Below are 15,215 nucleotides of genomic sequence, written 5' to 3' on the forward strand. Positions count from 1 at the left end.
AGTCGATTAGCTGATATTTATTACTTTTGAAGTTATACTAACTTAGAACACATGGACAGATTTCTTTTTCTTTTTTTTAAAGATTTATTTATTTTTATTGGAAAGTCAGATATACACAGAGGAGGAGAGACAGAAAGCAAGATCCTCTGTCCGATGATTCACTCCCCAAGTGAGCGCAACAGCCGGTGCTGCGCCAAACTGAAGCCAGGTCTCCCACACAGATGCAGAGTCCCAAGGCCTTGGGCCGTCCTTGACTGCTTTCCCAGGCCACAAGCAGGGAGCTGGATGGGAAGTGGAACTGCCGGGACTAGAACCGGCGTCCATATGGGATCCTGGCGCATTCCAGGTGAGGACTTTTGGGGCTAGGTCACAGCGCCGGGCCCACAGATTTCTTAAATAACTAAGTATTAGGTCTCTGTTTTACAAAGGCAGTATTTCAAACTCTGTTCAATTAAGTCAATCCCACTGGTGGCAATTTAAACTGTGAAAATGTCACATGTGCTGTGAAATGGTGAAGAGCCCTACAAAAATTAAATGTTTTCATTAAGTTCCCTAACTGGTTTCTAGGACTTGGACCCCAAATAGAGAAAAATTACAACTTAAACCAATACCAATAAAAAACACATTAACTTTTTATTACAAGTGAAGTTTAAATCCAGGAAAAAAGCCACAACTAATGCATGGCAAACAAAAAACATCACTGTGGAGCATGACTAACATGATAGGAACTGAATTTGTGGAATTGATAATTTAATGTCTTAAGATTAGGCGGTGAAATAAATAGTAGGTGGAAAGTAGGATGGGAAAGAGTGATATTAAATATTTCTACACTCACTTGGAAAGAAAAGGACGACAGTGAAACTATGACAACCAACAACAAAAGCTGTGGTATAACTTACAAAATTGAAAAACTCAAAGTTCATACAAAAAAAGATTTCATAAACTGCTTTCTGATAATCCAAAATGTTTACTTAAAATTGAATTTATGCAATATATCAAATTTAGAAGTCAAGTGATTTCTAGTATGCATAAAGTTTACATCTAGAAACTTTTTAGAATATTTAGAAAGTGCATAATAGGCATAAAACAGCTTATCAAAATATTTTTAAAACTTGGCATATTCTCATTTCAAATAATCTTAAAATCTAATAAAACATAAGCTAAATCAAATTTTTATAATTTTTGACAAGATAAAAACATCAAATATCTAAAATTTTGAAAATACAGACTCAAGTAACTCAAACCAAAAATACTGACTGACCATTGGTTTTCCTCAGAATGCTCTTTCCAAATAAAAGAAAATATACAGTTTTCTAGCTTTGAAGAAACATGTTCTGTCATTAAAAAATTACCTCTAAAGGAATATATTAATGGAGAAATAGCACAATTATTATTTAGTACCTAAATTTCATAGGCAGAACTATAAAGTTTCTTGGTTTTATACAAGTTGATGGTGTTCACAAACAGCAACATTCTTGGGCCTCTACTATTATGGATTCTGCCTAAATTTGGGGGGTGGGGAAATAAAAAAATCGCATAAATTAAACTAAATCATGTAAACCACAGATTCTCAGTAAATGAAGGGCAATTCTAAAATGCAAAATAAAACTGAAATTAAGGCAGCTTTAAAATAAAACTTATCAACCCAAAACAGTGTTACCCTAGTATAATTCACTCTGTCAAAGTCTAAATGTGTAGTTGAGACATAAAAGCTAAAAACCAAAAACAAAGCATTGCAGTTATGACGCAGAATCAGGTGCTTTTACTTTAATGAATAAAAAAAAACAGTGGTCACAACTTGAATGAATGGGAATTTAGTATCAATGTATGCACCTTAAAGAATTACTTAGACTTTATTGCCAAAGACATCTTAGCAATTCCATTTTCCTCACAAAATCAGTACAATTGCTGTAAGAAAATCAACTGTGGTTCTGAATACCCATTCACGGCAGACCTCAACAAAGTGTCTGATGTAGGGGACTGGTTGTCTGCGACAGGCAGCAGCACGTGATGATCTTCAGTGCTAAGTGGAAGAGCCAGGGGTAAAGTCACATCAGAAGGCTTCACATCCAGAGCTTCTGACAATGGACTTTTCTGTATGGACTCCTGTTCCCTTAGAGTATGATCTACATTGGCATCCAGAGTTTTATCTGCACCTGAAAGGGAAAGGAAGAAAAAAGTACGTTATTTTTACAAAACAAACTCCTGAGATAATTTACTTAGCATCCCAGGATTTATATCCGAACCTAAATATCTTTAGTTCAGCTGTTTCTCTTTTCATATTCCTTCCTCATCATCTAAACACACACTCTGAGTCTCAAGGATAGGCTCAAGCACCCACTCTATTACTGAAACGAGTGAGCATCACACTTGTCAAGTTTTGTACCCTTCTTGCATCTATTACTGCTACTTTAAAGTTTTACTCAGGGGATGCCTCGAATCCTAAAATCTTCAACTAGAGAGTAAATTTCTGGAGGGTAAATTACTGTCAAGTTATACTTCTCTCACTTCTCCAAAGTATGGAATGGGGATATGCCATTACACTCTATCTCACAGTTAACAGATGTTGTAATGAGTTCATACTATTCTGTGACTTCAAATTCTTATGTATGACTCATATTTTTAGGTAAGTCATTCTACTCAGAGTAACCATAATGACTCAAGACGCACTGTCTTCAAATTTCCTACTAGGTTAACATGCTCCTAGCATTCCAAAGTGCTGACATGGTGTCAATTTCATTATCCTTATTAAACAGACAAAACGGTATTTATTCTGATAAAACTGCAAATTCCCTGTATTACAATCCCTGTATTCTTTTGCTCCCCAGCTCAACCAGCCAGGAACACAGTCTGTGCTTTTTCATCCCAGTGTCTCTTCACAAGGTTTTCTGCTTAGAAGGAACACTCTTCTCTCCACCTCTATCCTTCCTTCTCGATCCTGCAAGTTCTCTAAAATTAAGCCCCTTTCAGTATCCACCTCAGAAAATTTAGTATTTCTTTGGTATTTTGTTTATTATGTCCGATGTTATAGTTATTAACTCAGACTTTTGGCATCTATGCCAGGTAGTAAGCTCTTTGAGGACCAAACCTATGCCTGTGTTCTCTGTACATTTTTTAGTAAGTATTCTTTCAAGTGGTTCTTGAATGGACTCACTGCAGTTTTCACATGTTTCTAACCTGGTCCTTTTGATGATACATCCACTTTAAGACGTGAATACATTTATACATTAAAGAAGCCTACTATTGTGTATCATCATGACAAATAAAATGGCAAGCACTGTGAAACTTTTTCAAGGAGTCTTGGTAAGCAACACACTTACAATTCTGTAGCCTGGCTTTTCATTTTTCTGTGAAAATTTGGAACTTCCCATTTTCTCACTTTCTCTTACACATTCCTTGACTAGAGCTTATGATGCTCGTTCTTCCTTTTCCTAACTACATGAAATCCTGGGTTATAGAGATTATCTCATGGGAGCAGCGACAGCCAGCTCATTTACAGGTTCCGCCATTCTTGAAAACTTTCATAAGTCAGATTTTTAAGAGGAGGAAATAGTTCAAATATTTTCTGTTAGAAGTTCAACATGAAAAAAATTCAGAGCATTTTTTTCGCTTTCTTTATGTCTATATAATGACATAATTCAAACTGTTAAAATGCACATCTGAGCATTTTAAGGGATAGCACCAATATGACAGCAACAAATTGTAAAAATAACAAGCAATTACCAGAATGGACTTTGGTTTTGTGCTTCTTTAAATTTTTGATATCTGTGTAAGAATTTCCACATAATTCACAGATAAATGGTCTTTCTCCTGGAGGAAAAAAAGTTTAAAACCTCAATATTTGAAAAGCTGCTAATTATAACAAAAATATTAATGTTTCTAATACAAGAAAAAAAATCCATCAAATTTTTTGTATTTGGTTTCAAATGCTTGAATTATTTGGTTGTAATAAATGAAAAGTATTACACATAGGCATTAACTTTATAGAAAATGCTACCCTATTTCAAGAAAATTCAGTAATGTTATTAATAAAAATTATTTTGTGAACTTAAAAAACCCTGTTTTATACCATATTTTGGCTAAGATAGAAAAGTGGGGGAGAAGCCCAATGGTGAATTTGAAATTAGGAAATTCTTTCAAAAACACTAACACCGTGCTACTATCATATAACCTTTAAAATAAGGGTTGTTCAATGTTTTATAAGTAAATTAAATAGGATGAAAATACAGATAGAACTTCCCAACATGTTTATTAAATGTCTATTAATACATTCATTAAATTTAGGTAGAAATTGTTAGGAAGAATTTTGAAACAGAACAGTACACTTTCAGTGAAATTCTTAAAGAATTTTAAATTCTTTTCTTCATATCACTTACAAACAACTTCTTAAAACATGTCAATATTAAACTTCATTTTGTATACTAAGCAGTATTTACTAAAAAATCTGATCTTGGTATCACCTATTTCCTTTAATTTCCTGGTGAATCTGTGTGCAATTTAGTCCAAAACATTGAAAAACGTATCTGTTAAAAACTTATCTGGTACATTTTCTGAAAAAAACTGTACAATTTTTGACCAAATTTAACATTCTGATTTTAAAAAGAAAAGCTAAAATAAGAAATGAAAAGTTTATTTGTATACATTAAAATATTGTTACAGGTAGAGTAGGACTAGATACTAGTCTATAATGGCTTAAAAGTCAAGGTTTACATAAAAAGAAACTGAGAGAACAAAAAAATACACGTTCTCCCGAAACACAGACCTGTATGGGATCGAAAGTGTTTGTTGAGCTCTCCTGAGGAAATAAAACTTTTCCCACAAATACCACATATGTATGGTTTTTCACCTAGATGGAAAATAAAAGCGAAGTGGTGTACTATACCAATAAAATATTTGTCAATTACAAATAATCTAAAGTAAGCTCTCCTAAAATATTTTTTATAAACCTCCTTATGTTATATTCTAGTGACTCAGTTTAAAATAAATATTATCTTACGCTTTTCATATAACCTGACACTTTTCATACATTCAAATTTTATTACTACAAATATACCTTTTTCTAAAGATGAACTGTGTAAGGAGTTAGGTTCTATATGATTTATGCGTGTAATCCAGCAATCTGTATTTCATTTCTTGTTCTCCACTATATTATCAAAGGAAAATATGAGCATTTAGGGATGAATGCATTAAACATGTACCCTAGAAAAAAAGACTAACAGAAGTTTGCTTCAAAACTAATACTATGTATATGATCTCAGAATGTCTGTGCAGAAAACATCCGAAGTTGTTGTAAAAGAAATGTTCTACCTAAACCCACTCCTTGCTCTACCCCGTAACATCACTCTAAACTTTCATACAAAGAAATAAACCTTCAAAATGCTGAGGTCTCCTAAAGCCATAAAACATATCTTTCAGCTCATATATAATCAAAATCTTCCTACTCATTTATATATATGAAAATCAGACATGGATTTGAGGAAAACACAGATACCTGACTATAATCTCTATAATCTACTTTTGGTAAAAATCCAATCCCCCTTTTATTTTTAACCTTTCTTTTGTTAAGCAGTCTTTTCTCAAACTCTTACCTGTATGTTTTCGAGAATGAGTGATTAGGGAACTAGAGACAGCAAATGCCTTCCCACAGGTGTCACACACATAAGGCTTTTCGCCAGTATGCCTGCGGACATGATAGGTCAGTGTGCTGGCTTGAGCAAATCTTTGTCCACATCTATCACAGACATATGGCTTCTCTCCACTATGCTTCCTGTTAGTAAATAAAGTTATATTCTGGTGAGTGACAAAATTTGGAGGTTAATCTATTTAGCAAACATTTTTCACAAAGGATTTTATTTCACCTCATCTTAGCAGGCCAAGACTACAAGATCAACAGTTAATGTACACTAACACACATAACTTTATTATCAAAACATCAGTTCTGGGTCAGAGATGGGCTCAAAAAATTTGGCCATAACTTTATATGGTTGTCACTGGACTGCTAATACTGTATGCAACTCTTTGTTAGTTCATTCACTGTCACATCTGTCCAAACTTTTTCCTTGAAACTATTGGAACCTCCTCACCCATTTTTTAACTCTTTGTTCATATCCTTTCCTATTTCCTCCAGAAAAATGTAAGTAATCACCAGAAAATTTCCACCATTACAATTCTCCACTTATAGGGACTTATGATCTGCCTTTTCTTGGATTAACTTTATTGTGAGAATGACAATTCATCTGAATCCAACAACTCCATTTGCATAGTACTTGAGATATTCTACTCAATGACACTACTTCCTTTTCTCTCATCCTACATTATCTATTTTTCATATTCTACCGAATCACAGCATGTAAATATACTGATAGATGGCTCCCATCTTGCAAATAAATAACAAAGATTCCTGAAAACACTTGCTCTGGCAGCTCTCTGCTTTCCTATACCAAAAACAGATTCCTAACACTCCTCTTCCACTCCTTCTCATCTCTGCTAACAGTGCTTCTGTCAAGAGTGTGTCCACCTCTGAACTGGTTCAGACAAATCTGAGTCTTCCCCACTCTTCCCACCAGAATTCTACACAAGTGATCTGATCACTTCATCTGGATTCCAGGGCAGCCCACTTACCTACGTTTCCCATTTTAGCCGCCCCTTTCTAGTCACCTCTGCTGATTCTTGCTCATCTCCCACACTCTTAAAATTACAGGACCTCAGGACTAAGGCCTTCGATCTATTTCTATTCATTTTCTTGGTGATCTTACTTAGTGTTTCAGCTTTAAGTACTACAACACTAATGAATGATAAACTTGTATCTTGACTCGGACCAGTTCCCTCAATTCTAGACTTTGATAACCAATTGCTTATTGCACAACTCTGTTCAGAGGTGCAACACCAACCTCAAACTTAACATGTACTCTGTTTTTTCCGTAACCTTCTCTATTCTACTTAAGGGCAACTTCATCTTTTAGGTGCTCAGGCCCAAATCTTATTATTATCATCTTTGACTCTCCTTTCTTTCATACCCCATGTCCAAGCTGTTGGTAAAATCTGTTAAACTGCCTTTAAAATATATCCTGCCACTTGTATTTTCCACTGCTAGCACCCTTGCCTGAACTACCATCACTCTCACCTGAGTATTTTCACTGGGTTCTTAATTGGCCATCCTGCTTCTACTCCTGCAATCCAACCTGTAATCTCCTAAGTTAGCAGCCAGAATGTATTCTGAAATACAAGCAGGATCGCATCACATAATCCTCCGTCTCAATCATGAACCAGTCCTATAAACCCTAACAGAATTATTACTGTATTCCTACTAGTTTCCCCTTTGCTTTCTCGTCTCCAACTACGGCTTCCCCTTGTGGTTCCTTGATTGCGTTAATACTGCATGGTGGAATCGCAATTAGAACTGTAGTTCTGAATTTGAATGTAATAGTAATAAAACAATGACGATTAACAAGACTAAGAGATGAAACAATTCACTTTTTACCTTGCATGAATCTTGAGATTGCTAGAAGTTGCAAACTGTAAATTGCACACATCACATTTATAGGGTTTTTCTTCTCCATGATGCATGCGGCTATGGAAGACTAGCTGGCATTTCTGAGCAAATCCTTTATCACACAGTTCACATTTGTATGGCTTTTCACCTAAAGGCACAAGCAAATATAACTTCATCTAGAAGGAAATATTCTGTTTTAGGAGCTTAATTTATATAAGTATGCAAAAGTATTCATCAACAGTACTAGATTTTGGTATTCAGAAATTGTTAAATGCTGAAAGTAGAAACAAATGATTTTTCCCCCAGTGGAAAATACTACTAGCATAAGAGAAATAAGTTTCTCATTTCATAATAATGAAAGGTAATCAATGAGAAAATTCATATTACATCCTAAACAATCATATAGAGTAACAATGGGTGCTCATCCTCACAAAAGGACATGCAAGGGCCCGGCACGATGACCTAGCCCCAAAAGTCCTCGCCTTGAACGCACCAGGATCCCATATGGGCACCGGTTCTAATCCCGGCAGCTCCACTTCCCATTCAGCTCCCTGCTTGTGGCCTAGGAAAGCATTCAAGGACAGCCCAAAGCTTTGGGACCGTGCACCAGCGTGGGAGACCTGCAGAAGGTTCCTGACTCCTGGATTCGGATCGCCAGCAAAGGCCACTGCGGTCACTTGGGGAGTGAATCATCAGATGGAAGATCTTCTTCTCTGTATATCTGACTTTGCAATAAAAATAAACAAATCTTTTAAAAAAAGAGGACATGCAAAATAAAGGTAACTATGGAATGTATGAAGCATACAATGAGATGTTAGCAACATGTAAAAACTGGCTGGAATTGTAAATGCATCTTTATCTCAACAAATTTTTGTCTCTGTCAGATACTTAAGCTTATCTGGAATAAAAATGGCAAAAGCTAATGTATTAAGGATTTTTTTTTTTTTTTTAAGATTTATTATTATTGGAAAGCTGGATATACACAGAGGAGGAAAGACAGAGAAGAAGATCTTCCATCCAATGATTCACCCCCCAAGTGAGCCGCAATGGGCCGGGCGCGCCAATCCGATGCCGGGAACCTGGAACCTCTTCCAGGTCTCCCACGCGGGTGCAGGGTCCTAAAGCTCTGGGCTATCCTCGACTGCTTTCCCAGGCCACAAGCAGGGAGCTGGATGGGAAGTGGAGCTGCCGGGATCAGAACTGGCGCCCATATGGGATCCCGGGGCGTTCAAGGTGAGGACTTTAGCCGCTAGGCCACGCTGCCGGGCCCTTAAGGATTTAATATCAGTTTTAATAATAAACAGCCATCAAATACTTACGCCTATCAATACATTCTAACAGTGTAACTTTTTTTTTTAAGATTTATTCACTTTTATTGGAAAGACAAATTTACAGAGAATAGACAGAAAGATCTTCCACCTGCCAGTTCACTCTCCAAATGACCGGACTAGCTGGAGCTAAGCCAATTCAGAGCCAGGAGCTTCTTCAGGTCTCCAGTGTGGGTGCAGGCTCCCAAGGCTTTGAGCCATTCTCCACTGCTTTCCCCAGGCCATAAGCTGGGAACTTAATGGGAAGTGGGGCAGCTGGGACAAACAGATACCCATATGGAATGGCATTGGCCCCTCTAACATTTCTAAATTACTTTTATGAATTAATATACCAAATTTTGGTTAGCTATTATTTATGATCAGTAATTGTGCTCACATGTTCTCTGTAAGAAAACGCTGTAGTCAAAGCAGGAAAACAATTTGTCCACAAAGCAGTCTTACCTGTATGAGTTCTTACATGCGTTTTCAGCTGGTTACACTGGGTAAAGGCCTTTCCACATAAATGGCAGACGTAAGGTTTGACTCCTTTATGTATTCTCATGTGCCTTCTCAAGCTACTGGCTTCTGAAAATACCTTCCCGCAGGTATTACACACTGGCTTGGCCTTGGAGTATCTCTGATCCAGCTCTTCCCTAGAGTCCTCCAGCACATAAGGACTCCTCACACTAGCTATATTAGACAGAGAGTGTTCTTTTAGGGCACAGTTTGGCTCGGATTTTCCACGTTTCTGTTTCACTGTAACAGTTTGTACAGAATCTTGTGCAGGGAAAGAATTTTCCACAACGGATGTCAATTCAAGTTCTGAACTATCATTTCTTTGTGCAACTTGTTCTACCACAGGTGTGGACAATTTAGTTGTATCTAAGAATAATTCAACAGATGCATTCTCTAAAATGTCACTGGGATATTGCACAGTTTTATTCAGCCTTGTTTTCTGAGAGTTGAAAGTCTTCTTCTTTTTCGTTTGAGATGACTTCTTAGGTAATATCCCTTGTTTAGGTTCTGACTGAACTATATCTGTAGACACTTCTGATTTCTCTCGATTGTTATAATCTCGCAGAGTAAGAAGACAAGTCTGTTGGTTCAATTCAATATTTCCAGTAATACTAGATATCTCTGTAGAAGAGGGATTAGCAATAAAAGCAAAATCTTCCATCTTTATTTTACATTTGGTGACCACCTCTTCTACTTTGAGAAAGTCAGCAGCCTGATGAATTTCTTTAACATTCCAACTGTAAGGAAACAAGGTGACTAAATGACAATATTCCCATCAGAGTAAACTTGTTGAAATAAAGCTGTACATACACTTTAGGACCTTTCAGATACTTAATTATGCAAAATACTAGAAAAGGCATAAATGAAAAAACAAATTCACAAAATTTACTCATTCAAAGTAATGTGTAGGACAGTCTCGCACATTGGTTATAGAACCTAAGGAGATGAAAATAATGATAATAAAAATAATTATAGATGCTGGTGCAATATGAAAACAAAAGCCTAAAACAGAAATCGATGTTGGCACCTCACTGCCTCTTCCCATTCACCATGAGACCTCTTCAGAGATGAACTGATTTTTTCGGTTTTCTGATGGGACCTGAGATTATATATATTGTGTATTTCTTATATTTTCCCTAGCGATACTAACGCTGTGGCTCATGGCTCACATTTGGAGGAGCAGGTTGCAAAATGTGTGATGTGACCTTTAGGCACTTCTCCCACCTGTTTTGGTGATGCTCACCCCAAGTTAGCTGGACAGTGTACACAAACTATACAGAGAAAGACTCAAATCACCTCACTCAACACTGTCAACCATAAACAATACAAAGAGGAGCATTAACCAGCAGCCCTTGCCCTCCAAAAGTTCACAATGGAGTGAAAAATTCATTTGATTAATGCAGCACTGGGTGGGACATTACTAGCTCAATCAAATTAATTAGGACAAATTAACATCTCTAGGAATTCCAATTTCCTTAACTTTAAAATTAGACAGCTGAGATAGTATTAACACCGTGACTTTTTTTTTTAAGATTTATTTATTTTATTACAAAGTCTGATATACAGAGAGGAGCAGAGACAGAGAGGAAGATCTTCCGTCCCATGATTCACTCCCCAAGTGACCACAACGGCCGGTGCTGTGCTGATCCGAAGCCGGAAACCTGGAGCCTCTTCCAGGTCTCCCACGCATGTGCAGGGTCCCAAAGCTTTGGGCCGTCCTCAACTGCTTTCCCAGGCCACAAGCAGGGAGCTGGATGGGAAGTGGAGCTGCTGGGATTAGAACCGGCGCCCATAAGGGATCCCAGGGCATTCAAGGCGAGGACTTTAGCCACTAGGCCACACCGCCGGGCCCTATTTGACTTTTTTGCCCTTCAGTTCTGCTTAGATTAAGTAGATTTATAGGCTAATCTAAAAACTAAGCCACTAATTTAGAGAACATTTCCCTGGGGCAATCTATTCTAAACATATTACAAGTAGCTTTTGGTTTATAATTTTAGGAACCTGGATTAAATGGATTAATTAAATGGTCTTTGGCTATCTTTATAAGAAAAAACAAAGGATCTCTGTAATGAAGTTAACTACTTGCTATCCCCCCCAAAAAAACAGTACAAATGCCACAAATATAAAAAGTCTTAGTCACCTTTTATGCAGTATGATCTCTCTAAAACATTCATTTCATAAGTATCTTACTGACTTTGTTACATAATCTATTCTTTCAAAGTACAATAAAAGTGAGACCACTAGAATATAATCCAAGTTTACTCCATCACTTTCTAAATTTAACTAAAACAGATCTGCTGACTTCACTGTGATTGTGCTCAGTCTTCCATAACAAGGCACAAGGTCCACTAGGCTTTAAGACCAACATAAACTAGCAAAGAGCTAACCACTGCTCAATACTGAAACAGTAATTCATACAATTTCACAGACAACCTGTAATTTCAATCAATAGAAACAACAAGCATTAGTTTATCTGAATAACTGATCAGCTTTTATTCATAAGCATTAAGTTATTGTGCCTGCAAACATAAGTTCCTCATTTGAACAGTCATGGAAGGTCACTTAATTACATTTGTGGCTGTACTCAATTAGCTTCCAGGAAACACAGGTGCATGGAAGGCTAACCCAAACACCTGCCCTGTTTCACGCTGCTGCTTTGCATGAAAGCTCTCTAATGGTGCTCTCTGGGTGTTCATATCAATGTAAGAAATTTTCTTGACAGAAAATAATTGAAAAAGGAAAAACACTGAATTGAGATCACCTGGGAAAGAACTAATGCCTAGATATCAAATGTTAACAGCAATCGCCAGGGAGAGACAGAATTCTAGGTGCTGTCCTTTTCTCCTAAGCCTTCTCTGAGAACTGTAGCATTTGAGGAACCAGCAGAAAACACAAAGGAAGGAAAAGTAACATCTATCTGGAGGTGAGCCTTCAAGTAAATATATAATCCACACAGCTACATCAAGGCTATCACCTCATTTTTATAGCTAAGGAAACAGGTTGGGAGGCTGCATCTTGCTCAAGAGATAGGCAACACCTAATACTGAAGCCCACAAATCTTTTTCTATGATAAGACGACTATCAAACAGTCTATGCCTTTTATTAGGAATGGAGGAAGGCCGAAGGGGTCATTTTATGTTTCTTTTGTTTTTAACCCTACAATAAACAAGTCCACTGCAACTAATCTAATTATCTGAACCACCATATAGGGGAGGCGCAAAATGCTTGTATCAGGACCTTGTACAGCAGCCTAGCGGCTGAAGTCCTCGCCTTACATGCACCAGGATCCTGTGGGTGCTGGTCCGTCTCTTGGCTACCCCACTTCCTATCTGGCCCTGTGCTTGTGGCCTGAGAAAGCAGTGGAGGCAAGCCCAAAGCTTTGCGACCATGAACCCGTGTGGGAGATCTGGAAGAAGTTACTGCCTTCGGACTGGCTTAGCTCTGGCTGTTGTGGCCACTTGCGGAGTGAATCTGCAGACAGATCTGTCTCTCCTTCTCTCTGCAAAATATGACTTTTCAATAAAAGTCAGTAAATTTTTAAAGTGCCTGTATTAACAGAATCCTATACTTTTCTTTTTTTTTTTTTTTAAAGATTTTATTATTATTGGAAAGCCGGATATACAGAGAGGAGGAGAGACAGAGAGGAAGATCTTCCCTCCGATGTTTCACTCCCCAAGTGAGCCGCAATGGGCCGGTACGCGCCGATCCGATGCCGGGACCAGGAACCTCTTCCTTGGGGTCTCCCATGCGGGTGCAGGGTCCCAAAGCTTTGGGCCGTCCTCGACTGCTTTCCCAGGCCACAAGCAGGGAGCTGGATGGGAAGTGGAGCTGCCGGGATTAGAACCGGAGCCCATATGGGATCCCGGGGCGTTCAAGGCGAGGACCCCAGCCGCTAGGCCACGCCGCCGGGCCCAGAATCCTATAATTTTCCTTGTTAACACAGTGATAGCAATAGATATCTTAAAGCAGTATTCTAGTATCTCCAACCAGACTGAGGCATTAGTACTAGTACTAGTAGTTCTAGCAGCTAAAAGAGTTACTGCTATCTTCCAGACTGAAGCTCAGAACAGTACCCTGAACACTGTTATTTAGAGTTAGCTGGTAAGGAGGGCACTCCAAATGCAGGAGCAGAGGGGCTGTCTTCTTTTTCTACCTATATTCCAAACACCTTTAAAGGGAGGGGACAGGAAGTGAGAGAGAATGGAAACCAAGGAAATACAAAGACCAGAAAGCAAAAGAAGACTGTCATTCACCTAGAATTCACAACTGAACCACAGGTTTTGTTTCAATGGACATAGCAGGAGCTTATTAATACAGCATTTTCTGCTTATGAAATGTCTCTTCAGCTCAGATCTCCACATCTTCATTGAAGTAAGCACTATGCATAAATATTTAAAGACTCCGGAGTTCAGAGAACGCATGCAAATGCGAAAAACCCCACAAATCTTTAGCTCTCAAAGACTACTGACTAGCTGGTGTAACTGAAAAAACAAACAAACATTACCTGTCAAGATTTAAAGTTCCTGTGTATATAAACTCCAACAGCTTCTGAAATCCATCAGCCTTCACCTGACTCTGGTCAAGAAAGACATTGTTTTCAGATGTGCTTCTGTAGATCGCACCAAAATACTCACTAAAAGATGCCAGCACATTCCTGTGGGCCTTAAACTGGAATTCCCCGATCACTATGGTGCAGTCACAAAGAAAACCTGCTTCTCGTTGTTTGTTCAGTCTCTCTAGAAGATGCTCACAATGGTGTGAATACTGCATTTTGATACCAGAAAGGAATTTTATTCTTGATCTAAAAGGCAAAAGAAAATAGTAAATAAGCATAAAGTAAAAACACTCACACAAGACGTGTAGGGACGAAAGGGAGAGAGGATCAAGTTAGCTTTCAATGTGCCGCCCCTGAAAGTCCTTCTCAAACACAAGATTAAATACATCAACTGCCTTTCCCTCTGTTATATCAGACAGATAACGCAGTCCTTCGGACATCGTAATGTCGATGAATGTAAACACACTTGCAGAAACCGAAACAAGGGCCACAAAATCTCCCATCTTTTTATCAGTGGAACCCTGACTTTGAAGCTCAATGAACACGTGTGCTGGAAGGGAAGGGGGAATAATAACCGCTCGAGGTAGCAAGGGGAAGGACACAGGATTAGTTTTAGAAATTCGGTCTCAAAACGCCGAGAGCCGTAGGCTTGCGCGGGGCAGTCTCCCACGGGCTGTCCAAGGTTCGGTCCCTGCGCTCCGAGAGGACACACCCCTCTCTTTCCTCCCTCCCGGCTCCCGCAATCCTGCCCAGCCCCGCCCGCCGCCAGCTCCCACTCCACGACTTCCCACGGCAGAGGTTGTGGCCAAGGCCACCACCCGGAGTGCTTGGCCCACGTCCGCCCGCCTTCGCGCCACTCGAGCTCCAGGAAGCCATCACTTCCAAGCACCCTGGATCCGGGGAGATCAGGGATGGTGGGCTGGGAGTGAAATCGGAACTCACCCAGAGGAACCCGAAAGAGAACAGTTTCCTCACTCTGTCTCCGCCATCTTGGGAAGACGTCACGACGCCGCGCTCCGCCTCTCATTTCGTCCTCCACGGCGGCGTCACGTCCGGCAGCAGCGCGGGAGGCGCTGGGAAGGTCGAAGCCTGACGCCGGCCAGGCTGGCCCACCGGCTCCCTCGCCGGCAACAGCGGGCGTCATGCAGCCGGGAGCTAGGGTCTATGTCACAGCACCCAACTCGTGTTCCTCATCCTAGGCATTCCGGCCGGGCCACAGTCCACACCTTACTCTCACCCGGGCTTCCGGGGCGAGGCAGGGGTAGCGCCGCACCCTGGGCCGAGCGGTACACTGCATGCGGGACTTGTAGTCTGTCGCAGGCAATGTCATCCCCCGTCGCCACCA

The 15,215-nt window shown here is 39.4% G+C and overlaps 1 protein-coding gene across 4 annotated transcripts; it reads right to left on the reverse strand.

Annotated features, from left to right (window-relative positions):
* Window positions 1-614: 614 nt before the first annotated feature.
* Window positions 615-14,116, reverse strand: MYNN (myoneurin). 4 transcript variants are annotated; one of them, XM_004591313.3, is made up of 7 exons: window positions 13,820-14,116; window positions 9,262-10,052; window positions 7,481-7,640; window positions 5,589-5,767; window positions 4,763-4,846; window positions 3,724-3,810; window positions 615-2,156 (listed from the first exon to the last, which is right to left on the reverse strand). In XM_004591313.3, the coding sequence occupies exons 1-7, from the start codon at window positions 14,083-14,085 to the stop codon at window positions 1,897-1,899; spliced, it is 1,827 nt and encodes a 608-aa protein (XP_004591370.2). In that variant the 5' UTR covers window positions 14,086-14,116; the 3' UTR covers window positions 615-1,896. The 4 variants fall into 4 exon arrangements, with proteins under 4 accessions (XP_004591370.2, XP_004591373.2, XP_004591371.2 ...); XM_004591316.3 differs by having other exon boundaries at window positions 13,950-14,088; XM_004591314.3 differs by lacking the exon at window positions 4,763-4,846.
* Window positions 14,117-15,215: the final 1,099 nt, after the last annotated feature.

Source organism: Ochotona princeps, chromosome 3, assembly GCF_030435755.1.
Source record: "Ochotona princeps isolate mOchPri1 chromosome 3, mOchPri1.hap1, whole genome shotgun sequence".
NCBI classification, from domain to species: domain Eukaryota; kingdom Metazoa; phylum Chordata; class Mammalia; order Lagomorpha; family Ochotonidae; genus Ochotona; species Ochotona princeps.

Excerpts from the sequence above, each read along its gene's own strand:
- MYNN (XM_004591313.3), bottom strand. The coding sequence starts at position 14,085 with ATGCAGTATTCACACCATTGTGAGCATCTTCTAGAGAGACTGAACAAA. Across the intron at positions 4,847-5,588 it reads TCATTCTCGAAAACATACAG|GTGAAAAACCATACATATGT; the intron begins GTAAGAGTTTGA and ends TTTTCCATCTAG. Across the intron at positions 3,811-4,762 it reads ACACTTTCGATCCCATACAG|GAGAAAGACCATTTATCTGT; the intron begins GTCTGTGTTTCG and ends TTTTTCCTCCAG.